We start from the raw sequence: 25,957 nt of genomic DNA on the forward strand, positions 1-25,957 counted from the left end.
AATAGAGGTTTCTGCACCGGGCTATCTAGTTCCTCACCTGCCAAAGCGGAAAAGAGCAAGAGGGTTGCATAGGACAGAAAATACTCTGGAGGTATAAAATAGCTAAGGTTTCACTTAACTTTTCTCAAAGTAATTGTTATTTAAAAGTAACAAAAAATGTGGGTTTTATTAGTCAACTATAGTCACAATACAGTCATCATAGATTTCTCCTTCTGTATTCATCCCACCAAACACAAAACAGAGCAGTGAGTCAGCCTGACTTTCCTCATGTGAGTCACCACCTGGGGTCACCCTTGTGTCAGTGGAACCCCGTTTCTCAGCATCACAGCCTCCAGTGACGGGATTTGAATCTTCCTCCGAAGTGCACATCACTGGCCATGGAATGATACACATGGAGTGGTCCAATCGTCCAGGGGGTATGAAAGTATCAAATTTAAGTAAGGTCCAATGCTGCTTTTCTATATTAGGGGGAAGAAACAAAGGCTTTGTGTTAAGAAATGATCAGAAATGCTCAGTGATTGGCCCTATAACCTGAGCCCTAAAAGAAATAGAAAATAAAAGGAACAACAAAACTAACGGCAGTGTTACTGCCCTAGTGGTTTTCATTCCCTTAGATTTAGATGTGGAGGGACCAAGCTGAAAAACCAAAGCACTGTGGTATTGGTGCAAAAATAGTCATATTTGTTTATTAAGACCCCCAGGGAACACCTGCTCACCTATGTGATACTGGTACATGGTGTCCAGTGCTTCTGTGGGAGTCATCCCTCCAAAGACATACAGGTGTTTCCCCACAGCCACAGCTGAGTGGGCAGCACAGCCTGGTGGAGCAGTCCCTGTGGGGCTTAGTTTCTGCCACTTCATGTCACCTACCAAGAGAAAGAGTGGGTACAACATGGGCTAGAATGTGCTTTCAAACCTATCAGACTCCTGCAGTTCACAAATGAATCACTGAATGTCACTAACTAGGACCTCTGAGAGGTAATAAAGCAAGGTTTACTGTGCATAAAAATTACTTGGGCCTGACCAGGTGGTGGCGCAGTGGATAGAGCGTCGGACTGGGATGCGGAGGACCCAGGTTCGAGACCCTGAGGTGGCCAGCTTGAGCGCAGGCTCATCTGGTTTGAGCAAAGCTCAACATCTTAGACCCAAGGTTGCTGGCTTGAGCAAGGGGTTACTCAATCTGCTGTAGCCCCCCAGTCAAGGCACATATGCATCTCTCTCCATTCCTATCTATCCCTCTCTGTGACTGTCTCTGTAAAAATTAATAAATAAAAATTGGGGTGAGCTTAAAATGCTGTCTGGGTCATCCAGGGAGGGAGTAATCTAGAGTTCTTTGTTTTTAAGTGAGAGAAGGGGAGATAGACTCCTGCATGTGCCCCGACCAGGATCCAACCGAGTTTGGACCAAAAAAAGCTGTCCTTGGTGCTTGAGGCTGATGCTTGAACCAATCTTTCAAGCCACTGACTGTGAGAGAAGAGAGAGAGATGGGGAGAAGACAGGAAGAGAAGCAAATGGTTGCTTCTTATGCATGCCCTCAATGGGGATTGAACCCAGGATGTCCACATGCCAGGCCAATGCTCTATCCACTGAGCAAACCGGCTGGGACCATAGTAATCTATAGTTTTAATGAGCATCCCAGGGGATTCTGATGTAGGTGGTCTTCAGAGCACACTGAGGAATGGTATTCCTTTCCATGACTATCACCATTAGCTATTTTGGAGCCCAGAAGTAGGGAAAGTTCCATAGGTACACATGTATGCATGTTTTAAATACTAAGTTTCTTAGCAACTTTGCAAGTACTAGCTAGACACTTAAATATGTTACTTGCTTAATTCTCATAACAGCCCTATGAAATTGCAATTGCTTCTGCCTACCCTCCTTTTTACAGCTAAGGAAACAGGATTAGAGAGGAAAGAGACCTACCTGTCTGAGATCCCACAGCTAGCAAGTGGCAGAGCTAGAACTGTACTCGGGTCTGATTCCAAAACCTGTATTCTCTATGCTGTAACTTGCTGCCTCAGCACCTACTCCCAACCTATTTCTGCAGGGATATTTGCATCTTTCAAATAAGCATTTAAATGAGGCAAGATATCAACTGGATTTTAGTTTAAGAGAGCTACCTGGATAGGAAAGTAGGAAAAAGAGCCAGGAAGTAGTTCCTCAGCACAAGAGAAAAGGTCTTTCTTTTTAAAAATAAGTACTCAAACTTCTTTTGACTGCCCGCAAGCAATACTTCTGGGAAGGTATTTTCCGTCTGTCAATTCATGGCAGGGGTCCAGAATTGGAAGAGAGAATCACCCCGTCCAGCCAAAATTCTAGCCAATGCAGTAATCCCAGCCAGTGTCACCAAGCCAAGCCAGAGAACCCATTGTTTGCCAAGGTAGCTGGATACACTGCACAGCAGTTCTCATGCCTTCTGCTCAGTGTTTTTTTTGTTTTGTTTTGTATTTTTCTGAAGCTGGAAACGGGGAGAGACAGTCAGACAGAATCCCGCATGCGTCCGACTGGGATCCACCTGGCACGCCCACCAGGAGGCGATGCTCTGCCCCTCCAGGGCGTCGCTCTGTTGCGACCAGAGCGCCTGGGGCAGAGGCCAAGGAGCCATCCCCTGCGCCCAGGCCATCTTTTGCTCCAGTGGAGCCTCGGCTGCGGGAGGGGAAGAGAGAGACAGAGAGAAAGGAGAGGGGGAGGGGTGGAGAAGCAGATGGGCGCTTCTCCTGTGAGCCCTGGCCGGGAATTGAACCCGGGACTTCTGCACGCCAGGCCGACGCTCTACCACTGAGTCAAACGGCCAGGGCCCTGCTCAGTGTTTTAATCCTTGTAGTCGGGACCAACCCAGAACATGTTCATCTGTTTGTCCATCCACCCCTTCCCAGGTATGCACTCATCACCCAGATACCACCAGACACTGTGCTAAGCGCTAGAAATACGATGGGGAACACAAGAGACAGGCATGCTCCAAGGGAGCTCACATTCCGAAAGAATGGCCCAGAATGAGTAAAGGCTCTCTAGGACATATCAGCCCTTTAGACACTTGAAGACAATTCCCATGTTCTTCCTTACACATTCTTCCCAGTGGTTTTTTTTTTTAAGTATTTAGCATGACAGTTCTGGTTGCCCACCTCCAGACACATTCTAGAAATTGTCCATGCTTCTCATGGGCATGGGTGGGGTTAATGGCTAATGCCTGAAAGAAATTCAGTTGGGGAACACAAAGTATAATTAATTCTAATAGGAAAGCAGGGTCATTGGAAGGTTAAGAGATAATTAATAGCTAGGTATATAGAAAACATTCAGGAAATGATTGGTCTTACTGTTATTATTTATTATTAATAATATTCAGGCAGCCCTGGCCGGTTGGCTCAGTGGTAGAGCATCAGCCTGGCGTGCAGGAGTCCCGGGTTCAATTCCCGGCCAGGGCACACAGGAGAAGCGCCCATCTGTTTCTCCACCCCACCCCCTCTCCTTCTTCTCTGTCTCTCTCTTCCCCTCCCGCAGCCAAGGCTCCACTGGAGCAAAGTTGGCCTGGGCCCTGAGGATGGCTCTGTGGCCTCTGCCTCAGGCGCTAGAATAGCTCTGATTACAGCAGAGCTACGCCCCAAGATGGGCAGAGCATCGCCCCCTGGTGGGCATGCCGGGCATGCCGGGTGGATCCTGGTCAGGCGCATGTGGTAAGTCTGTCTAACTGCCTCCCCGTTTCCACCTTCAGAAAAATACAAAAAAAAAGAAAAAAAATAGTATTCAGGCAGAATCTAGTGAAGGTTCTGCTGGCTGGTCTAGTTACCCACACCTACGATCAAGCCTATATTCTATCAAAACACATTTTATGTACCTTGAAGCAGACAAGCCCCCATGCCCTGTACCCTACTTACTTATATCAATGCAGTGAAGATCATCATAGAAGTTGTCCCCTGCCAAGCCTCCATGGATGAAGAGCTTTGTCCCTGCTGCCACCATGACATGACCATGCCGAGGGGATGGAGGTTTTCCAAGTGTCTCTGGCTGTGACCAAGTCAGAGTGTCTGGAAAAGTAAATTCATTGATATCAGATGACAAAGCTATGAAGCAAAAACACAAGAAATGCACCCAGTGAGCAGAGATGCTCCAAGTAGGAAATGACCTCAAGGTCATTCACTCCAACTCACCAACTCAATCCGGGCTTCCCTGTCTCTATAGCCTCTGCTGCCTCTTTTGGACAATTCCAAGGCCAGAGACTTCACAACCTAACATGCCTGTCCCTCTACTGGGCATTAGGAAATCATTCCTTGATTTGATTTATAAAGACCTCCCTTGAGCTTCAACCTAGACCTGCCAGAGACTTAGAAAGAACAGGTCTGCTTCTTCTATGGCAGGCTTTCAGAGTGTTCTTTTTTAGGACAATATCCTTAAATAGGCACTGTTGCTACTTCTATTTACAGATCAACAAACTAAAGCCTGGAGCAGTGGTAGTCAACCTGGTCCCTACCGCCCACTATTGGGCGTTCCAGTTTTCATAGTGGGTGGTAGCAGAGCGACCAAAGTATAAATAAAAAGATAGATTTAACTATAGTAAGTTATTTTATAAAGATTTATTCTGCCAAACTTAGCAAAAATCCGACACAAAGTACTTGTTAAGTAATTATTATTATATGCTTTAACTTCCTGTAACTGCTTTATAAATTTTATAAAGTTACTTCCCTACTTTATAAATCACCATTACTGTGGAACTGGTGGGCAGTTAGAAAATTTTACTACTAACAGAGAAACAAAAGTGGACGGTAGGTATAAAAAGGTTGACTACCCCTGGCCTAGAGAGATTAAGCAACTAGGCTAAAGTAACGCAGAAAAGTGTATGTCAGATCTGGTCCTGTGTCTAGGTCAAGTGGCTTCAGCCACTAAGATCTATCCTTGCCTCTGCAAAAGTAAGCTGCAGAATGTTATTTATAATTTGATTTCATGTATGTGTTTTTTCAATTTAATTTCAAACTTCATACATGTTCATAATACACTTATATGTATGATGTATAAATGCACAGGAAAGTGTGGAAGGAAATATTAGGAACTGCCAACTATGTTCACCTCTGTCTGCGGAGTGGGAAAGAAAGATTAAAGGAGAAACTTTTATTTATTTATTTAAAAATATATTTTTTTAAACTTATTGATTTTATGGGGGGGGAGTATCAACTCCTAGTTGCTTCACTTTAGTTGTTCATTGATTGCTTGTATGTGCCTTGACCAGGCAAGCCCAGGGTTCTGAACCGGTGACCTCAGTATTCCAGGTTAACGCTTTATCCACTGTGCCACCACAGGTCAGGCGGAACTATTATTTTTTACTTTATAAACAATATTGTTCAAATTTTTAAAATTGATCATTTATACTCTTTTAAATGCAAATTTGGCTGTGGGAAGAAGATACCAACTTAGGGTCATACTGAAGAAATCTAGAAGTGAAACATGCTGCCAGGATGTCATTTTCTAACCTCTGCTTCCTATCAGGTAAGCTGTGGACCAGGTAAGTGTCAGTCCCAAGATGCCCACCCATCCATACTTGCGTCAAACACATGAAGCTTCACATCTTGCACGGGCTGGGCACCTCTCTCTCCGCCCCCAAAGACATATAGCCGGTTTCCAATGGCTGCCGATGATGTGTGGAATGTTCTTGGGGATGGTGGCGGGGTGGTTGTCTCTGGTGTGGTCCAAGTCTTGGTTTCTGGCCCAGAGAGAAGGGAGGCATTTAAAATACCCAGACTGCCTGACCAGGTGGTGGTGTAGTGGATAGAGCGTTGGACTGGGATGCAGAAGGACCCAGGTTCAAGACCCTGAGGTTGCCAGCTTGAGTGTGGGCTCATCTGGTTTGAGCAAAGCTCACCAGCTTGGATCCAAGGTTGCTGGCTTGAACGAGGGGTTACTCGGTCTGCACAAGGCCCATGGTCAAGGCATATATGAGAGGGCAATCAATGAACAACTGGGGTGTCGCGGTGAAAGGCTGATGATTGACGCTTCTCTTCTCTCTCTGTTCCTGTCTGTCTGTCCCTGTCTATCCCTCTCTCTGACTCTCTCTGCCTCTGTAAAAATAAATAAATAAATAAATAAATAAATAAATAAATAAATAAAATACCCAGACTGAGGGGCCTCTGACCCTGACTCTGGGACTGGGCAGGGTCACCTTCCAAACCTCAATTCCCAAGCAGGACGGCGTAGGTCAAGGCAGTGTTCCCATGCTACCAAAGTCAAGGATGGGTAGGGGGTGATTCTTAGAATTTGCCTAGATAGACCCAAATACCCGAGACTGAAAAGCTACAAATTTTATAAAAATGGATGCATTAATTGAGCACCTTTCTTTTGCAGAATCATTGCCCTGAGCACTCTGCCACCCCCACTATCCTCACTCAACCCTGAGAGGTTTGCAGAAAGTGTCTCCACTTAGCAGTCCAGGGAACTGAAGTTCAGAAAACTTAAATCTTCCCTCCAGGTCACAGCTTGTTAGTAGCAGAGTAGGGATTTGAACAAGTCTTGACAGATATGTCAAGACTCCCATACTCTCTCTACCATAACATACCAGGAATTATTTCTTGCCTAGCAAATTCTGTGCCTTTTGTAAAAGTCTTCATTCAATATACAAAGTTGGCCTGACCAGGTGGTGGCGCAGTGGATAGAGTGTCAGACTGGGATGCGGAGGACCCAGGTTCGAGACCCTGAGGTTGCCAGCTTAAGCACGGCTTCATCTGGTCTGAGCAAAGCTCACCAGCTTGGACCCAAGGTCGCTGGCTTAAGCAAGGGGTTACTCGGTCTGCTGAAGGCCCATGGTCAAGGCACATATGAGAAAGCAATCAATGAACAACTAAGGTATAGCAACGAAAAACTGATGATTGATGCTTCTCATCTCTCTCCGTTTCTGTCTGTCTGTTCCTGTCTATCCCTCTCTCTGTGTCTCTGTAAAAAGAAAAAAAGAAAAAGAAAAAAATATATTCAAAGTCGCCTATGACACATTTGTAATATGCGTGGGGCTCAGACATGAACCTGGAGACCAAACAAATCTCAGCCTATAACCACAGCCAAATGCAATTGTCTCTAGAACTACAGATCTTGGGGACCTTTTGGATACTGGGGAGAGTTAGACGGTCCACAACCTCCAGGATTAGAAGATCCTGGGATTGTGTTGCTGCAACAGTGCCAACGCAAATAATCACAAAGGAATCCTGAGCCATCTGACAGACTTCCCTTGGCAACAAAAGCAACTAATGATTCACTTTCATTTGTCATATGCCTTGGGCACAGTATCAGATTATACTTTCTAGGAGAGAAAAAGGATCTGGAGGAAAATCAATTCCTTTGATAGAGACTTTCAAAATTCTCAGTGTATTTTTTTGTTTTGTTTTGTTTTTATTACTGAGACAGAGAGAGAGTTAGAGAGAGGGATAGATAGGGACAGACAGACAAGAACAGAGAGAGATGAGAAGCATCAATCATTAGTTTTTTGTTGCGACACCTTAGTTGTTCATTGATTACTTTCTCATATGTGCCTTGACCGTGAGGCTACAGCAGACCCAGTAACCCCTTGCTCAAGCCAGCAACCTTGGGTCCAAGCTGGTGAACTTTGCTCAAACCAGATGAGCCCGCACTCAAGCTGGCGACCTCGGGGTCTTGAACCTGGGTCCTCCGCATCCCAGTCTGACACTCTAGACACTGTGCCACTGCCTGGTCAGGCTCTCAGTGTATTTTATTGAAATAAATGCCATTAAAAAAGGCCAGAGTCCCAGATAGATTTCTATCTGCCAAACTATAGCTACATCAACCATGACAACCATTACTGAGCATTAACCTTGTGCCAGATGTTGAGTTAATTTAAATTCTTGCCAAACTTAACAAGGTAGAAACTACTACTATCCAAAAGGGACAGGGAAGACTAGCTATTGTTCAAAATAAATCTGTTGATGGAATTGGACAAGAATTGACTGTCATGTGAAAATATATCCAGGTTACCAGTAGTTAACAAAATGCATATTTGAACAATCAGATACAAGCTGTTTGCCTAAGCAAATTAGTAGTCATTTAAAATAATAAATTCAACATCAGTTGGGAGTAATACAAGCACTGTAGATAAATTGGAAAAATCTTTCTGGATAGCAATTAGGTAGCACATATCAAAAGTCTCAAAGTTCAGCCTGACCAGGCGGTGGCGCAGTGGATAGAGCGTCGGACTGGGATGCGGAAGTACCCAGGTTCGAGACCCCAGAGGTCGCGCGCAGGCTCATCTGGCTTGAGCAAAGAGCTCGCCAGCTTGGACCCAAGGTCGCTGGCTCCAGCAGGGGGTTACTCGGTCTGCTGAAGGCCCGCGGTCAGGGCACGTGTGAGAAAGCAATCAATGAACAACTAAGAAGTCGCAACGCGCAACGAGAAACTGATGATTGATGCTTCTCATCTCTCTCTGTTCCTGTCTGTCTGTCCCTGTCTATCTCTGCCTCTGTAAAAAAAAAAAAAAAAAAAAAAGTCTCAAAGTTCACAGTGTTTCACTTAGTTTTTTTAAATTATTATTTGTGGGTGTGAATTCTAGACAATAATTGAAATACAAACAATGTATTCTGAACAAAGAGGTTCACTGTTTTTTATTTATAATGATAAGAATCTGAAAACAGCCTAAATGTTAAAAAAAAAACACAGGAGAATTATGGCATTGTCATAAAATGGAGTGTTATGCAGCCATTAAAACTGATGTTAACAAAACACTGTTGCTAATAGGACATCATTTATGCAGTAATTATGAAATTAAAAGGAAAAAGATACAATAGGATAGTGGTGAAATAACATGATCTCAGGCTTATAAAGATGCAGAGAAAAGACAGAAAGTACACAAAAATGTTAATAGCCTTAATGTCATAGGATTGTGGATGGCATTTTTTTTTTAATTCAGTGAGAGGAGGGGAGGCAGAGAAATATTCCTGCATGCACCCCAACCAGAATCCATCTGGCAAGCCCACTAGGAGGCGATGCTCTGCCCATCTGGGGCATTGCTCCGTTGCTCAGCAACTGAGCCTAGCGCCTGAGGTGGAGGCCATGGAGTCATCCTCAGCACCTGGGGCCAACTCGCTCCAATTAAGCCACGGCTGCAGAAGGGGAAGAGAGAGAGAAATAGAAAGAGAGAGAGAGAGAAGTAAGGGGGGAGGGGTGAAGAAGCAGATGGGAGCTTCTCCTGTGTGCCTTGACCAGGAATTAAACCAGAACATTCACATGCTAGGCCAATACTTCACCACTGAGCCAGGGCCTGTGGATGGCTTTTGTCCACTTATTTACATTTTTCAAATATATTTCAATGAATATAAATTATAAAGAGAAAACAACAATATTTTAACTAACAAAAAAGAACAAGTCCAGGTCCTGGCCGGGTAGCTAAGTTGGTTAGAACATTGTCCCAAAATGCCAAGGTTGTGGGTTCAATCCTCGGTCAGGGCACATAGAGGAATCAACCAATGAGTGCATAAATAAATGAACAGTGAATCAATGTTTCTCTCTCCCTCACTTCCTCTCTCTCTAAAATCAATTGGGGGGAAAAAAGTCCGCCTTCCATTGGTGGTTCAACAACATCCACTCAGTAGTGATGTTCCTAAACTACCACCTCTGTGATAGAACTACCAATAAGACTAGTCGAAAACTTTGCACTTTTTGGCTAACAGAAATATACAAGGAGCTGGCCAGGCGGTGGCACAGTGGATAGAGTGTCGGACTGAGACATGGAAGATCCAGTTCAAAACCCCGAGGTCGCCAGCTTGAGTGTGGGCTCATCTGGTTTGAGCAAAAGCTCACCAGCTTGAGCCCAAGGTCGCTGGCTTGAGCAAGGGGTCACTCGCTCTGCTGAAGCCCCCTGATCAAGGCACATATGAGAAAGCAATCAAGGAACAACTAAGGTGCCGCAACAAAGAATTGATGCTTCTCCTCTTTCTCCCTTTCTGTCTGTCTGTCCCTATCTGTCCCTCTCTCTGTCTCTGTCTCTGTCACAAAAAAAGAAAAAGAAATACACAAGGAGGATCTAGGTCAGGCACCACTGGCATTTTAGACCAGATAATTCATTACAAGATATACTGCTCATGCCTGATCTGTGGTGGCGCAGTGGATAAAGTGTTGACCTGGAAATGCTGAGGTCGCCAGTTCGAAACCCTGGGCTTGCCTGGTCAAGGCACATATGGGAATTGATGCTTCCAGCTGCTCCCCACTGTCTCTCTCTCTCTCTCTCTCTCTCTCTCTCTTTGTATCTCTCTCTCCTCTCTAAAATGAATAAGTAAAATAAAAATTTTAAAAGATATACTGCCAATAGCAAACAGTCCCCTGACCTCCTGAGTTGGGATAACAAAAATGCTTCCAGGCCCTGGCCTGTTTGCTCAGTGGTAGAGCATCGGCCTGGCATGCAGGAGTCCCGGGTTCGATTCTCGGTCAGGGCACACAGGAGATGCGCCCATCTGCTTATCCACCCCTCCCCCTCTCCTTCCTCTCTGTCTCTCTCTTCCCCTCCCGCAGCCAAGGCTCCATTGGAGCAAAGTTGGCCCGGGTGCTGAGGATGGCTTTATGGCATCTGCCTCAGGCACTAGAATGGCTCTGATTGCAACAGAGCAATGCCCCAGATGGGCAGAGCACTGCTCCCTGGTGGGCTTGCCGGGTGGATCCCAGTCAGGCGCATGCAGGAGTCTGTCTGACTGCCTCCCCGTTTCCAACTTCAGAAAAATACACACACACACACCAAAAAAAGTTTCTAGATTTAGCCACATGTCCTCTTGATCTAGGTAACAGGTTCTAGCCCTTGACTAGATGGCTGAATGACTGAACCTCTAGAGACTTTAGAAAAGTCGCTTCCCCTGGATCTGAGTTGCTCACCCAACATAGCTGTTCTCTAAAGTCTCTTCCAACTTTGGCTTTTAAGAAGCTGATAATTGTAGCCTGACCTGTGGTGGCGCAGAGCATAAAGCGTCAACCTGGAACACTGAGGTCGCTGGTTCGAAACCCTGGGCTTGCCCAGTCAAGGGAGTTGATCCTTCCTGCTCCTGCTCCTCCCCCTTCTCTCTCTCTCTCTCTCTCTCTCTCTCTCTCTCCTCTCTCTCTCTCTCCCTTTTCCCTCGTTCTCTCTCTCTCTGTGTCTCTCTCCTCTCTAAAAATTAAATTAATAAAGTCCTTAAAAAAAAAAAAGAAGCTGATAATTGTACATGTTACTAAGAAAACAAAATGCAATTCTGTTATTTTCAGATTCGGCTAGAAGTTAAAATTCCTGTTTTCTATGAGGTCAGCAAAGTTCAATAGATAATTCAGAACAATCCAAATGGGTTTTACTACAGGAAATAAAATTGGAATTTAAAAATTTTATTTTATTGATTTAGAGAGAGAGGGAGAGAGAGAGAGAGAAACACTGACTCGCTGCTCCACTTTATTCATGCACCCATTGATTGCCTCCCACATGTGCCCTGGCCCGGGATCAAACCCGCAACCCCGGCACACTGGAATGATGCTCCAACCGAAGCTACCCACCAGGGCAAAATAGGAATTTTATTTATTTATTTAGGTAAGTAAAATAACCTTTGGCTACTTACCAAGATTCAGAACTTGTAGGCAGTTTTGATTTCCTGACTGGTTGGCACCTCCAAACACCCAGATGCTGTGAGGTGTGGAAGAGGGAATGAAGCTGGCATGCTCGTACCGGGGCAAGAGGCCCTCCGAGGCGGCTAAGTCCCACCGGTGTGTCCCTAGAAAACATTTCACTCAGTTTCTAGACTGGGGCTGCCAGCTGCTTTTTTCTTTTTTTGAAAAGTATTTATTGATTGATTTGAGAGACACAGAGAGAGGAAGGGAGAGAGAAGAGGCGTTCATCTTTCTGTTCCACTTAGTTGTGCATTCATTGGTCACCTCCTATATATGCCCTGACTGGGGATCGAACCCATCTCCTTTTCATTCTGAGGTGACTCTCTAACCAACCGAGTTAAGTGGCCAGGGCCAGGGCTGCCAACTGCTTTGACTGTTGGCAACTTGGGGGAGGGGAGTGAGGAGAAGAAGTGTCAAGAGCATAAATGAACAGCCATCAGATCGCTTAAAGGTAATCTGGTCAAACTCCAAAAAGTTTTATATTAGACACTTTGGGGACCGTCCACAAACCCTCTCTATGGAAACTGTCCCATTTTCCCAACCACAGGGATGGAACTCAGAAGACCCATTTGTACTGCAACACTTGACTTTCTAGCCTTAACTGATTGTGTCAGAAGTAGTCACTTGACCACAGATGGGCCAATCAAATCCTCCCTCCCAAGAGTTTGGCTTTCAAACAAATTCCTGGACTTAGGTGGCCATCTTTTCCCACAGAGTTCCTAAAACCCTTGGCATTTCCTAAGTGGTGAGACAGGTCAAGGTATGTAACAAGCCCCGGTTAATCACACCTGAGTTTTTGTCAATGAGGTAACTTTTTTTTTTTTTAATATTTTATTTATTGATTTTTTAGAGAGAGAGGAGTGAGAGAGAGAGACAGAGAGAGAGAGAGAAGGGGGAGGAGCAGGAAGCATCAACTCCCATATGTTCCTTGACCAGGCAAGCCCAAGGTTTCAAACTGGCGACCTCAGTGTTCCAGGTCGACGCTTTATCCCACTGCGCCACCACAGGTCAGGCCTCAATGAGGTAACTTTATGAAAGTATCCAAGGATTAAAGCAGGGGTAGTCAACCTTTTTATACCTACCACCCACTTTTGTATCTCTGTTAGTAGTAAAATTTTCTAATCACCCACCGGTTCCACGGTAATGGTAATTTATAAAGTAAGGAAGTAATTTTACTTTATAAAATTTATAAAGCAGAGTTACAGCAAGTTAAAGTATATAAGTATATAATAATAATTACTTACCAAGTACTTTATGTCGGATTTTCGCTAAGTTTGGAAGGATAAATCTTTATAAAACAACTTACTATAGTTAAATCTATCTTTTTATTTATACTTTGTTTGCTCTGCTACCGCCCACCATGAAAGCTGGAATGCCCACTAGTGGGCAGTAGGGACCAGGTTGACTACCACTGGATTAGAGGGTTGGAACTTTCAGTCCCAGCCCCTGTCCCCATCTCTGGTTGTTCACCTGCACTTCTTACTGACTGGCTCTAAATGAGAGGTTCCCATAACCCCCCTCTCCTTAGGTTCAATTAATTTGCTAGAGCAGATCACAGAACTCAGAGGAACATGTTACTCGATCACCAGTTTATGGTAGAAGGATATACCTCAGGAACAGCCAGATGGAAGAGACGCACAGGGCAAGGCGTGTGGGAACGGGACTGGTATTTCCATGCCCTCTCCAGGTGTGCCGCTCTCCATGTGGTCACTGCCCCGGAAGCTCTCTGAACCCTGTCCTCTTGCAGTTTTATGAAGGCTTCATCACATAGGCATGATTGATTAAATCATTGACCACTGGCAATTGAGTCAAACTCCAGCCCCTCCAGTGCCTCTCCCCTCCCTAGAGGTGGTGGGGGAGGGATGTGGGGAGTATTTTGGGGCTGTGTGGGGAGGTATTACTGAAAGTCCCAACTCTCTAATCACCAGGTTGGGGCTCCTGGTGACTGGCCCACATCCTTAGGTACCAAAAGTCACCTCATCAATATAACAAAAGACACCTTTAGCACTCTCAATGCTTAGAAAATGTCAAGGGCTTTGGGAGCTTTGAGCCAGGAACTGTGGACAAAAATATGTATTTCTTATAAATCAGAAATCTGAAAGATGCATAGTAGCTAGATGATCACAGAGAGAAGATTCTTCCAGGCAGAGGGAACAATAATATGTGCAAAGGTTTGGAGACCCGAGATTAAGATGTGTTCAAGACTCTGAAGGACACTTGGTGTAGCAAAAGGGGGTTTGGGAGAGCCAAGCAATGAAGTTGGGAAAGGCTTGAAATATAGGAGTGACATGGTCAGATTTGTATTTTAGACAGAATTCTCTGGCTAGGTGTGGAAAATGCATTGTAGAGGGGGTAGACTTGGAAGGAGGGAGATCAGAGAGGAGGCTGATATAATATTTAGTTGAAAGGTATCAGTTTTTGAACTACAGTCGTAGTAGAAAGGGACAGACATGGATGGAGAGAGAACTGTTTAGGATTTCGTGATTCATTGGACACGAGGATAGAAGAGGAAGTGGAGTCACCAATGTTTCCCAGAGAAATACTTGATAAATGAGTGGCTGGATGTTCAGGGCTCTATATGAACTCTTTCTCCCAAAACAAGGATGTACTGGTTGGGTGGGTGTGTTCAGGGGTCTGCTGAGACCTTAAGGACGTCTCAGTGATGTTCATTTTCTTAGAGGAAAACCCTGCTGTCTGGTCTGAACTGGTGTACCTAGGAATGCTCTGGTCATGGCCAAGAGCACAAAGCCCTGCTCCCTGGCTGCAGGCACAGGCTCCGCAGCCGCTGGTCTTACCCAGATCCATGGTGTGCACATCTGAGAAGCTCCTGTTTGGATCTGCTCCCCCAACAATGAAGACCTTCCCTCTCTTGGCATCACCAACTGGGGGTAAATACGAGCAACTGTGGCCAACCCGAGCACATGGCCTCTCTCCAGGGGGGGTCAAGGTATACCTGTCATTAGAAGGATGTATTCAGGCCTGAGCAGAGAATAAATGCAGCAGTGTGTCCTTTCTACTCCATGACATATACATAAGAATGAAGGATCTTATACAGACACAGACACTTGAAACTGCATCCATCCCTGACTAATAACAGTAGCCTCCATTTGCACACAAACTTTGAGTTTTCAATTTTGTTATTACTTTCATTTTACATTAACCTAATGGTGATACACAGGGGTAAAATTGTCCCCATCTCATAGACAGGCAGAGAAACGGACACCCAAAAATGTTCTGTGGTGTGTCTGAGGCCAGGATGGTAGTTCTGACCACAGTTTATGAATTCAGACAGACCTAGTTCAAATCCCAGTTCAGGTGCTTTCTAGATGTGTGACCTTTTGGAAGTCACTTAACCTTTCTGAAGCGAAGTTTCCTTGTTTTTTTTTTTTAATTTTTATTTATTTATTAAAAAAAAAATTTCCCCCCCATTTTTCTGAAGCTGGAAACGGGGAGAGACAGTCAGACAGACTCCCGCATGCGTCTAACCGGGATCCACCCAGCACACCCACCAGGGGACGACGCTCTGCCCACCAGGGGGCGATGCTCTGCCCATCCAGGTGTCGCTATGTCTCGACCAGAGCCACTCTAGCGCCTGAGGCAGAGGCCACAGAGCCATCCCCAGTGCTCGGGCCATCTTTGCTCCAATGGAGCCTTGGCTGCGGCAGGGGAAGAGAGAGACAGAGAGGAAGGAGAGGAGGAGGAGTGGAGAAGCAGATGGGCGCTTCTCCTGTGTGTCCTGGCCGGGAATCGAACCCGGGACTTCTGCATGCCAGGCCGACGCTCTACCACTGAGCCAACCAGCCAGGGCCAAGTTTCCTTGTTTGTAAAATGAGGAGAGCCACAGTTCCTACTTATAGAGAGTCAAATGAAGTCTTGGAACCATGCAGGAAAGGACTCTGTAAACGGTGGCTAAAGTTTTATGTGCAAACACACAGGAATCATCAGCCCCAACGCTCTTGCCGCATGCCAGCAAGGCTTCCCGTTGTTAAGTAATATTCTCCAGAGTTCACTGATTTTAAGAGCTTTTCCAGATTACTCCTAAAGCTTAACCTGATGGAAGCCAAAGCTAGGACTTGGAAAAAGTCAAATACAGGATCCAGTCATCCCACTGTCTAAACTTATTCTGAATTATGACTGAGAAAACATACTTCAAGCATCCTGGTTGGAAAAGCCAATTCTGTAGCTTTTTTTAAGGCCTTGTCTTATCTTGACCTCTCTGGCTCCTCCCTCCTTCTTGTACCTCTCCTTAGCTAGCTGCCCCACTCCCTTCCCTTTTGGTTCTCTACCCATTTTTCTGGCTGTTCTTTTTGTTTCGTTTCGTTCTCTGATTCCTTTCCCGCCAGCCTCTTCCTAACCCTCAGCACCCTTGGAGTCTAATTCCTCAGTCTGCATTTGCTTACCTGATCAATTTTACCTGTACCTGGTGGCTTCAGTTACCACTCATCAATATATTCATCAATTGCCTGACCAGGCGGTGGCGCAGTGGATAGAGCGTTGGACTGGGATGCGGAGGACCCAGGTTCCAGACCCCGAGGTCGACAGCTTGAGCACGGGCTCATCTGGTTTGAGCAAAAGCTCACCAGCTTGAACCCAAGGTCACTGGCTTGAACAAAGGGTTACTCAGTCTGCTGAATGCCCACCGTCAAGGCACATATGAGAAAGCAATCAATGAACAACTAAGGTGTTGCAACAAAAAACTAATGATTGATGCTTCTCATCTCTTTCCATTCCTGCCTGTCTATCCCTCTCTCTCTCTCTCTGTCCCTTAAAAAAAATAAATAAATAATAAATAAATATATATATATATATATATATATATATTCATCAGTGATTCCCAAAATTTCTATTTCTTTTCCAGGTGTCTCTTCCGATGTCCAGATCACAGATCCCATTACCACCTGAGTAGTTACTAATAATGGACTACGCATACTGCTCACTTCGTTACAACCCTATTTTCACTTAATCTGCCCAAAACCCCTTTGAGGACTGTATTGTTTTCCTTTTTTCTGAGTTTTCTTTTATAATTTTTTTGATGTATATTTACTGATTTTTTTTTCCCAGACAGCGGGACAGACCGGGACAGACAGACAGGAAGGGAGAGAGATAAGAAGTATCAATTCTTCGTTGTGGCACCTTAGTTGTTCATTGATTGTTTTCTCATATGTGCCTTGACCAGGGGACTACAGCAGACCGAGTAACTCCTTGCTCGAGCCAGCGACCTTGGGCTCAAGCTGGTAAGCCTTGCTCAAACCAGATGAGCCTGCGCTCAAGCTGGCGACCTCGGGGTCTCGAACCTGGGTCTTTCCGTGTCCCAGTCTGACACTCTATCTACTGTGCCACTGCCTGGTATGCTATATTTACTGACTTTTGTGAGAGCAGAAATAGAAAGAAAAAGAGAGAAAGAAAGAAAGAAAGAAAGAAAGAAAGAAAGAAAGAAAGAAAGAAAGAAAGAAAGAAAGAAAGAAAGAAAGAGACAGGAACATTGATCTGTTCCTGTATGTGCCCTGACCAGGGATTGAACCAGCACCTTTGTGCTCCGGGACAATGCCCTAACCAACCGAGCTATCTGGCCAGGGCAAGGATAGTACTATTATCATCATCTGAGTTTTACAACAGAGGACCCAAGGCTTAAAAAGATGAAATAACTTACCTAAGAGCACAAAGCCACCCAGATACATGGTAAACAAGACAAAAAGTTCCTGCCTTCATAGCCCTTACAGACTAGTTGAGAAGAGAAACTTAAGACAGATAATTTTACGAATATCTGTTTCATTTCAATTTCACTCTAAAGGAGTACAAGGAATATAGTACTAGAATATACACTTGCTGAGTGGAACTGTGCAAGGCATGTTAAGGAAGAGACAGAGAACAAAGGATGAGTCCAGAGATTTGAGGTTGGAAAGACAGGCAGGCACAGATCATGCAGGGCTCAGGGGGCCACTTTAAGGACTCTGGTTTTGATCCTAAGACCAATGGGGGAGACACAAGACTTTTAAACTAGGGAATGCCATGATCAGATTTATGTTGCGTAGGAAGCCGAGAGTGGACACAGGAAAGCCAGCTAGACACTCTCTTCCAAAGTCCTGCAGAAGCAATGCTCCCTCTCTACAGCCTTCTGTGGTCAGCACTGATCACATTTCATCACCATCACCTGCTCTGTCTGTAGCCCTCACTACAGTGAGGCTATTCACCTTTGTATATCCAGCACGTACATGGCAGCTGCCTCTGTCAGGACAGTGTTCGTTGTTGAATGAAAGGCTGACTGAGCAAGCAGCCAAGAAATAGTGAAGCCAGTTTAATCTAAATCTGCTTCCCGAAAAAAATCTGAAAAATCAGTCACAGCTTGGGGGGAAGACATAGTGTTGAAGTGGAGGATGCCAGATGGTCAGTGCCTTCCTCTTCCTGGTGAATGGATTTAATAAAATCAGCAGCTGCTTCTGATAATTATTGCCCCACTATCTTTCCTCTGAAGACCTTCTCAGACAGTTTGAGTCTAATCACCAGGAACTGCAGATAATTTCATCTCTACCCTTGTTCATAGATGTTTAAATATGTTAGTAAACTACTTATAAATGAAACAAAACTTATGTTTTTCTCTGTCTGAATCCTTCCTTACAGACCATGTTGCTTTCTTGGGCTTGTCTCCAGGCTCCAGGACTGGCAGCAGCTTCATGGTATCCTACATACAAGAAAGAAAGGCACTTTTTAGACATTTACTATTATCTTCTACCCAAAGCACAGAACAAAGTAGGTCCCTTCCCTCTTTAAAACCTTTCCTGTTGATGTACCAATTTCTAGGATCTAATTAATCGGAATACACCTTACCAACTTTTAAATATAAAGTTATATTTGGGAGGCAAATGTAACACAACTTTCCTCACACAATTACAGAAGAGTTGGCTAAAGTTTTCTGTGTACTTGTCATTTTCATGGGAAAGAGCCATAGTTAAAATTTCAGAAGTCCTGTTTATGTTTATCAAAAGATAAAACATTTTAAAAGCCTGAGGAATACTGAAGTGTACAATAAATCTTGGCCTCGTCATCACATTCAAAGCTTTCTGGTCCCAACCTTCTTTCCAGGAACTCACCTCCACAATTTCTTGCTTTATTGATCTTGTTCTTGCTATATTTGTTGGTTCTCTAACATGACAAACTCTTTCATAATTTGCATTCCTGCTGCTTCCCCTCCCTGAAATGTTCCTTCCCTTCCTGTCAACTAGCAAACTCCTAGTCTATCTCTACAGCCCCTTTTGATTGAACCCTCCTCAGAAAAATCTTCACTGATTTGTTGCTTTCCACTTAGCCTCAAATTACTTTCTTCTCTCTCTGAAGGTATCTATTAAACCACCATCATTGCAAGGATCACCCTGAATGTAATTACTTTTGTAAAAGTCTCTAGGCTAGATTGTAGACTAAGTTCCACTAAATTCCAAGAGAACCAGGCCTGATTCCTTCAGAGAACCTACTTATGGGTCTAGGATAGAGCAGAGGGGAGGGATGAGTGAATGAAGAAAATGGATGAGATTTCTGAAAGATGAATGGATGTTGCCAACCTTGGCCTAAGTCACGACTGCTGTCCCCAAAGTCTAAAGCTTAGTGGGATACACCTCTCAAGGGCAAGGATATCTCCCCTAGTCCCATCCCTGCGTGGCAACAACAGGAGACAGGAGACAGGGTCGGGAGAGAACAAGCCACCTCCTTTCTGTTAATATGCCCGGGCTAGAGCTGGAGGAGGCCCTCCGCATCCGGCCGGGCCCACTCGCCAAGGATAGGGCCGCCCCCGCCCCAGGATCGTGTCCTGTGACCCCCAGCCCCAGACTGAATTACCTGCAGCGGCTTAGGCTAGTCCGGGCTGTGGCCCCACCCCAATGAGGGCGGGGCTTGAGCCTTCGCTCTTCGCTGGAGCCCGGAAGAGCGAGGCAGCCAACCGCTCCCCTCTTTGCTGCCTGCAGGGTCCGGCCTTCCGGATCGCCCTTAAAGGGGGCGGGTTATAGGTCGTTGCATGCATTTCTGGGGAGCCAAATAAGCAGGCCGTTTTCGGGGTATACCTGCCCGCGCATCTGCATTCTCTCTAGTCTCCATAAGTTTTCTGTGGCTTTTCTCAAAAAGAAGAGGTGGCTCACCTGTCTGTTTTAGAGACCCTCACAACAGCTTAGGAAGGAAACACGGGAGCTTTTGAAGTACAGGCCTCTGGTAGCAGAGTGAGAGGAAGAAAGACACACTTTGGATTCAAATGCAGGCTCCAGCACTAACCATCTAAACCGGACATTTGGCTAATTCATTACCTTCTCCAAGCCTTGGTTTCCTTATCTCTTCAATGGGAATAGTAACACATACCCCACAGACAGAGCAGTTAAGAGGATTAGATGATATAGGTGAAAAGCCAACTTGGTAAATCTTTTAGCTACTTCAAACCGTAATGAAAATTCATTGACAAAATGGATTTTGAGATCTCCAGCTCTCCTCACTGCCGAAGTATCCTATTTCAAACACTGGAGTCTTTTTGAACTCCCATATTAACGGGAAAATCTCCATGAACTGTTAGCCAACGAGGAACCTAGGGGTATTCAGTCATTTTGCTCTCCTTCAGCAAAGAAAACCAAAGTCAGGTTGACTCTGCCATATGTCCATGTGCATCTAGATGGAGATTTCTGCTCATAGCTGCAGAATGCTTTGAAGTCCCCTGTCTCTTGACTAGATCCATTTCAAGGTGCCTTGCTGGAGTTGAATAGACAAGAAAAATTGAAGAGGTTTGTGGGCAAAAGAGCAACTAGTTTTGATTTTAGACTAGAAATCACATTTCAAAAAGTGCTGGAAGGAATTTTTTTTTTAAGATTTTATTTATTGATTTTTGAGAGAGGGGAGAGAGACAGAGACAGAAGGGTGGTGGGAGGAATGGGAAGCATCAACTCATAGTAGTTGCTTCTCATGTGTACCTTGACCTGGCAAGCCCAGGATTTGAATGAGTGACCTCAGCTTTCTAGGTTGACATGCTTTATCCACTGCTCCACCACAGGTCAGGCAATGGAAGGAACTTTTGAGATCTATTTTTATAATGGAAGTCAAGGCCCAGTGAAATTTTCTTTTATTTTTATTTATTCATTTTAAAGAGGAGAGAGAGAGAGAGAGAGAGAGAGAAGTGGGGAGGAGCAGGAAGCATCAACTCTCATGTGTGCCTTGACAGGACAAGCCCAGGGTTTCAAACTTGTGACATCAGCATTCCAGGTCAACACTTCATCCACTGTGCCACCACAGGTCAAGCCAAAATTAAAATGATTGGCCCTGGCTGGTTTGCTCAGTGGTAGAGCATCGGCCTGGCGTGCGAAAGTCCAGGGTTCGATTCCCGGCCAGGGCACACAGGAGAAGAGCCCATCTGCTTCTCCACCCCTCCCCCTCTCCTTCCTCTCTGTCTCTCTCTTCCCCTCCTGCAGCCAAGGCTCCATTGGAGCAAAGATGGCCTGGGTGCTGGGGATGGCTCTGTGGCCTCTGCCTTGGGCGCTAGAGTGGCTCTGGTCGCAGCAGAGCGACGCCCCGGATGGGCAGAGTATCGCCCCTTGGTGGGCGTGCCGGGTGGATCCCGGTTGGGCGCATGCGGGAGTCTGTCTGACTGCCTCCTCATTTCCAGCTGCAGAAAAATACAAAATAAATAAATAAATAAATAAATAAAATGATTGACATAAATGGCAGAACCAGGGGCCTATATCTCCTGCTTTGTGCAAGGAAGACTAGTAACATATTCCAGTCAGCAAGCCCTGCACACTGTCTCTATAACAAACCACCCTATGTGTTTATTACCACTTCTAAGAGCTCACCCAACACTTGGGAAGGCTTCCCTCTCCCTGCTCTGGAGGTTCCTTGAAGGAGGTGGGTCTGAAGATGGAGCTTGAGGATGGAGCTTCTTACTGCCAGACAGTTTGGTCATGTGAGGACTGCCATCTATTTTCACCGGAAGGGGATACAACCTGCTTTCTTTTCTGTTTTGTTTGTTTGTTTTTTGTATTTTTCTGAAGTTGGAAACTGGGAGGCAGTCAGACAGACTCCCGCATGCGCCCGACCGGGATCCACCCGGCATGCCCACCAGGGGGTGATGCTCTGCCCATCTGGGGCGTTGTTCTGTTGCAATCAGAGCCATTCTAGTGCCTGAGGCAGAGGCCAGAGAGCCATCCTCAGTGCCCGGGCCAACTTTGCTCCAGTGGAGCCTTGGCTGCGGGAGGGGAAGAGAGAGACAGAGAGGAAGGAGAGGGGAAGGGGTGGAGAAGCAGATGGGTGCTTCTCCTGTGTGCCCTGGCTGGGAATCGAACCCGGCACTCAAACCTGGGACTCCTGCACACCAGGCCGATGCTCTACCACTGAGCCAACTGACCAGGGCCAACCTGCTTTCTTTATCAACCTGTTCACTGACTTATCAGTAAGGGAAGCAATGATGCTGGTAACAACTTCCTTCCTAGCACTTGACTTGTCCTCCTTCCCAATTCTGAGAAGGTATGTTGAGGACAAGTCATTCTCTGTCCCTGAGGCTTACAGATGAAAAGTGTACTGCCAGCTTTCCAAAGAGGGTGTAAAAAAAAGAAAAAAATGGGCCCTGGCCGGATGGCTCAGTGGTAGAGCGTCGGCCTAGCGTGCAGAAGTCCCCGGTTCGATTCCCGGCCAGGGCACACAGGAGAAGCGCCCATTTGCTTCAACATCCCTCCCCTGCTCCTTCCTCTCTGTCTCTCTCTTCCCCTCCCGCAGCCGAGGCTCCATTGGAGCAAAGATGGCCCGGTTGCTGGGGATGGCTCCTTGGCCTCTGCCCCAGGAGCTAGAGTGGCTCTGGTCGCAACAGAGCGACCCCCCCCCCCGGAGGGGCAGAGCATTGCCCCCTGGTGGGCAGAGCGTCGCCCCTGGTGGGTGTGCCGGGTGGATCCCGGTCGGGCGCATGCGGGAGTCTGTCTGACTGTCTCTCCCCATTTTCAGCTTCAGAAAAATACAAAAAAAAAAAGTAGCATCTTTTAACTTGGATTTTTTTTTTCTCCAAGAAACTCTGAGTGTATTCTCCCAATATTTTTCCCCTAGAGTCTTAACTGTTACCTCTTCAGAAAAGCCTTTCTTGCCCACCCAATACTCAGAGCTAACACTCATGTTGCACTGACTCTCTACATTGACATTGTTATTAGCCCTTTCCATACAGTAACTCTATTAAGCCTCAGTGCATCCTGACCTGTGGTGGTGCAGTGGATAAAGCGTCGACCTGGAAATACTGAGGTCGCCGGTTCGAAACCCTGGGCTTGCCTGGTCAAGGCATATATGGGAGTTGATGCTTCCAGCTCCTCCCCCCCTTCTCTCTCTCTGTCTCTCTCTCCTCTCTAAAATGAATAAATAAAATAAAATTAAAAAAAAAAAACCTCGCCTGACCAGGCGGTGGCGCCGTGGATAGAGCGTCGCACTGGGATGTGGCAGACCCAGGTTCGAGACTCGCGGTTGCCAGCTTGGGCGCGGGCTTATCTGGTTTGAGCAAGGCTCTCCTCAAGCAAGGGGTTACTCGGTCTGCTGAAGGCCCACGGTCAAGGCACATGTGAGAGAGCAATCAATGAAAAACTAAGGTGTCGCAACGAAAAACTGATGATTGATGCTTCTCATCTCTCTTCGTTCCTGTCTGTCCCTATCTGTCTCTCTCTCTGTCACTGTAAAAATAAATTAATTAATTAAAAAAAAGAAATAAAGCCTTTAAAAAAAAAACAACCTCAGTGCAAGCCTATAAGGTAAATATTATTCTTATCATCTGCATATGAGGTAGGCACTGTAATACAACTTCCATATTGTAGCTGAGTAAACTGGTACAAAGAAAGGATAAATAACTTTGCTAAAGTCATGGTGAGTAATAGACTTGAACTCTGGCTATCTGGTACTTGCATCAACATGCTTTACCTCCACTATATTGCCAACTCAAAGTAAGCCTTTTCTACTCTGTGTGTGTGTGTGTGTGTGTGTGTGTGCGCGCGCACGCCTTGACTAGGGATCAAACCTGCAACCTTGGCCTATATAGAGGACACGCTAATCAACTGAGCTAACTGGCCAGGGTGAACAACAAATATTTATTGACAACCTGCTACTATTGGATTATGTAACAGTTGCCTAACTGGTCTCTCAGTGGCAACCATTGCCTCCTAGTGTCATAAAGCACGGGATCCTTTTTTTTTTTTTAATTTATTTATTCATTTTAGGGAGGAGAGAGAGAGAGAGAGAGAGAGAGAGAGAGAGAGAGAGAGAGAGAGAGAAAGTGGAGAGGAGCAGGAAGCATCAACTCCCATATGTGCCTTGACCGGGCAAGCCCAGGGTTTCGAACTGGCGACCTCAGCATTCTGGGTCGACGATTTATCCACTGCGCCACCACAGGTCAGGCAAGCACGGGATCCTTTTAAAATGAGTTAGATCATGTTACTCCTCTGCTCCAAACGCTGCAATAACTTCCTATTATATTAAAAGTAATAATCGGGGGAAAAAAAGAAAATGTTCTTTTCTCTCATCATTCTTATTCTTCGTACCTTACTCCAAACACATTCATCTTCTTGACATTTCCAAGATTCTATATATGCCTTAATCTTAGGGCCTCTGCATCAGCGAGCTCCTCGTTATAACTCCCATCTCTAGCTGTATGGCTAATCCCTCTCCCCACCTTTTTTTTTTTTAATTTATTTATTTATTCATTTTAGAAAGGAGGGGGGGAGAGAGAGAGAGAGAGGAGAGAGAGAGAAGGGGGGAGGTGCAGGAAGCATCATCTCCCATATGTGCCTTGACCAGGCAAGCCCAGAGTTTCGAACCAGCGACCTCAGCATTTCCAGGTCGATGTTTTATCCACTGCGCCACCACAGGTCAGGCCGTCCCCCCACCTTTTTATTGGTTCTTTAAAATGCATCACCCTGTCTCCCTCATCTTGCCCCTCCATGCCCTGCACTTATTGCTTTCTGATACACTGTACAGTTACTTATTATTTATTTATCCTCAACCCATAGCTATGGGTTGAGGATAGGGATCTCTATTTTGTTTGCTGAATATCCCAAGTGCCTACAACTCTATCTAGCACAGAGTTGGTGTTCAATAAAAGCTGTGACCTAATGTTGAAGGTACCTTAAGTGTCAGATGCTGTTCTTGGCTCTAAGAGCACAATAAAAATTTCCCGTACTGGTGGGACTCACAATGAGGTTGATTTACACCAGCTAGACCTATGTTCCAATCTAGGCTCCTCCCACCTATTCCCTTTGAGATTAGGGGCAAGTTACTTAACCCCTATGAGTCTTGCTTTTCTACCAGTCGTTATGAGGATTAAACAGAAAAATTGCTTTTATATAGCATTTAGCATAAGAAACTATATTATTTCCTTCTCTTCAGGCTGGAAAATCGGTAGCCTGACATCTCTGCCACAAAGGTAGGAAAAATTTTCACAAGGTCTAGGAAAGGTGTAAGCAGGTTACTATGGACAGGCTTATCAACTTTTTTTTTTTTCCTGAACGAGGAAAGGGAGAGAGAGAGAAAGAGAGAGAGAGAGAGAGAAAGAGAGTGGCGAGAAGCATCAACTCGTTCCATCTAGTTGTGCACACCAGGCTTACCTATTTTTTTTTTTTGCTTACCTAATTTTTGTATTTTTCTGAAGTTGGAAACATGGAGGCAGACAGACTACCGTATGTGCCCGACCGGGATCCACCCAGCATGCCCACCAGGGGGCGCGGCTCTGTTGCAACCAGAGGCATTCTAGCGCCTTAGGCAGAGGCCATGGAGCCATCCTCAGCGCCGGGGCCAACTTTGCTCCAATGGAGCCTCGGCTGTGGGAGGGGAAGAGAGAGACAGAGAGGAAGGAGAAAGGGAGGGGTGGAGAAGCAGATGGGCGCCTCTCCTGTGTGCCCTGGCCGGGAATCGAACCCGAGACTCCTGCACACCAGTCCCACGCTCTACCACTAAGCCAACCGGCCAGGGCCGGCTTACCTAATTTTTTTTTTTTTTTTAAAGCTTAGTTTATTTATTTATTTATTCATTTTAGAGAGGAGAGGGAGAGACAGAGAGAGAGAGGAGAGACAGAGAGAAGGGGGGAGGAGCTGGAAGCATCAACTCCCATATGTGCCTTGACCAGGCAAGCCCAAGGTTTCGAACCAGCAACCTCAGCATTTCTAGATCGACGCTTTATCCACTGCGCCACCACAGGTCAGGCCCGGCTTACCTAATTTTTAATTGAAGATGTTCGAGTGAGAGAATGCCTAAATGGGTGGAAGTGAGAAACCAGGGAACGGCTAGGATGATCTATTTCGCCTTTTTGATCGGAAATATCTTGAGTCTGAAGACAAGAAATGGGAGAAAAAAAGAGGAGCACCTGGCCACTATTACTTAAAAC

General features: G+C 45.6%; 1 protein-coding gene across 4 annotated transcripts; it reads right to left on the reverse strand.

Annotated features, from left to right (window-relative positions):
- Positions 1-147: 147 nt before the first annotated feature.
- RABEPK (Rab9 effector protein with kelch motifs) lies at positions 148-25,914 on the reverse strand. 4 transcript variants are annotated; one of them, XM_066256226.1, is made up of 8 exons: positions 25,787-25,914; positions 18,219-18,277; positions 14,394-14,551; positions 11,550-11,702; positions 5,528-5,689; positions 3,873-4,022; positions 717-866; positions 148-458 (listed from the first exon to the last, which is right to left on the reverse strand). In XM_066256226.1, exons 2-8 carry the CDS (start codon positions 18,269-18,271, stop codon positions 169-171), a joined length of 1,116 nt encoding a protein of 371 aa, XP_066112323.1. In that variant the 5' UTR covers positions 18,272-18,277; positions 25,787-25,914; the 3' UTR covers positions 148-168. The 4 variants fall into 4 exon arrangements, with proteins under 4 accessions (XP_066112323.1, XP_066112322.1, XP_066112325.1 ...); XM_066256225.1 differs by lacking the exon at positions 25,787-25,914 and adding an exon at positions 19,426-19,460; XM_066256228.1 differs by lacking the exons at positions 5,528-5,689; positions 25,787-25,914 and adding an exon at positions 19,426-19,460.
- Between the last annotated feature and the right edge of the window lie 43 nt (positions 25,915-25,957).

This window comes from Saccopteryx bilineata, chromosome 2, assembly GCF_036850765.1.
Source record: "Saccopteryx bilineata isolate mSacBil1 chromosome 2, mSacBil1_pri_phased_curated, whole genome shotgun sequence".
NCBI lineage: Eukaryota > Metazoa > Chordata > Mammalia > Chiroptera > Emballonuridae > Saccopteryx > Saccopteryx bilineata.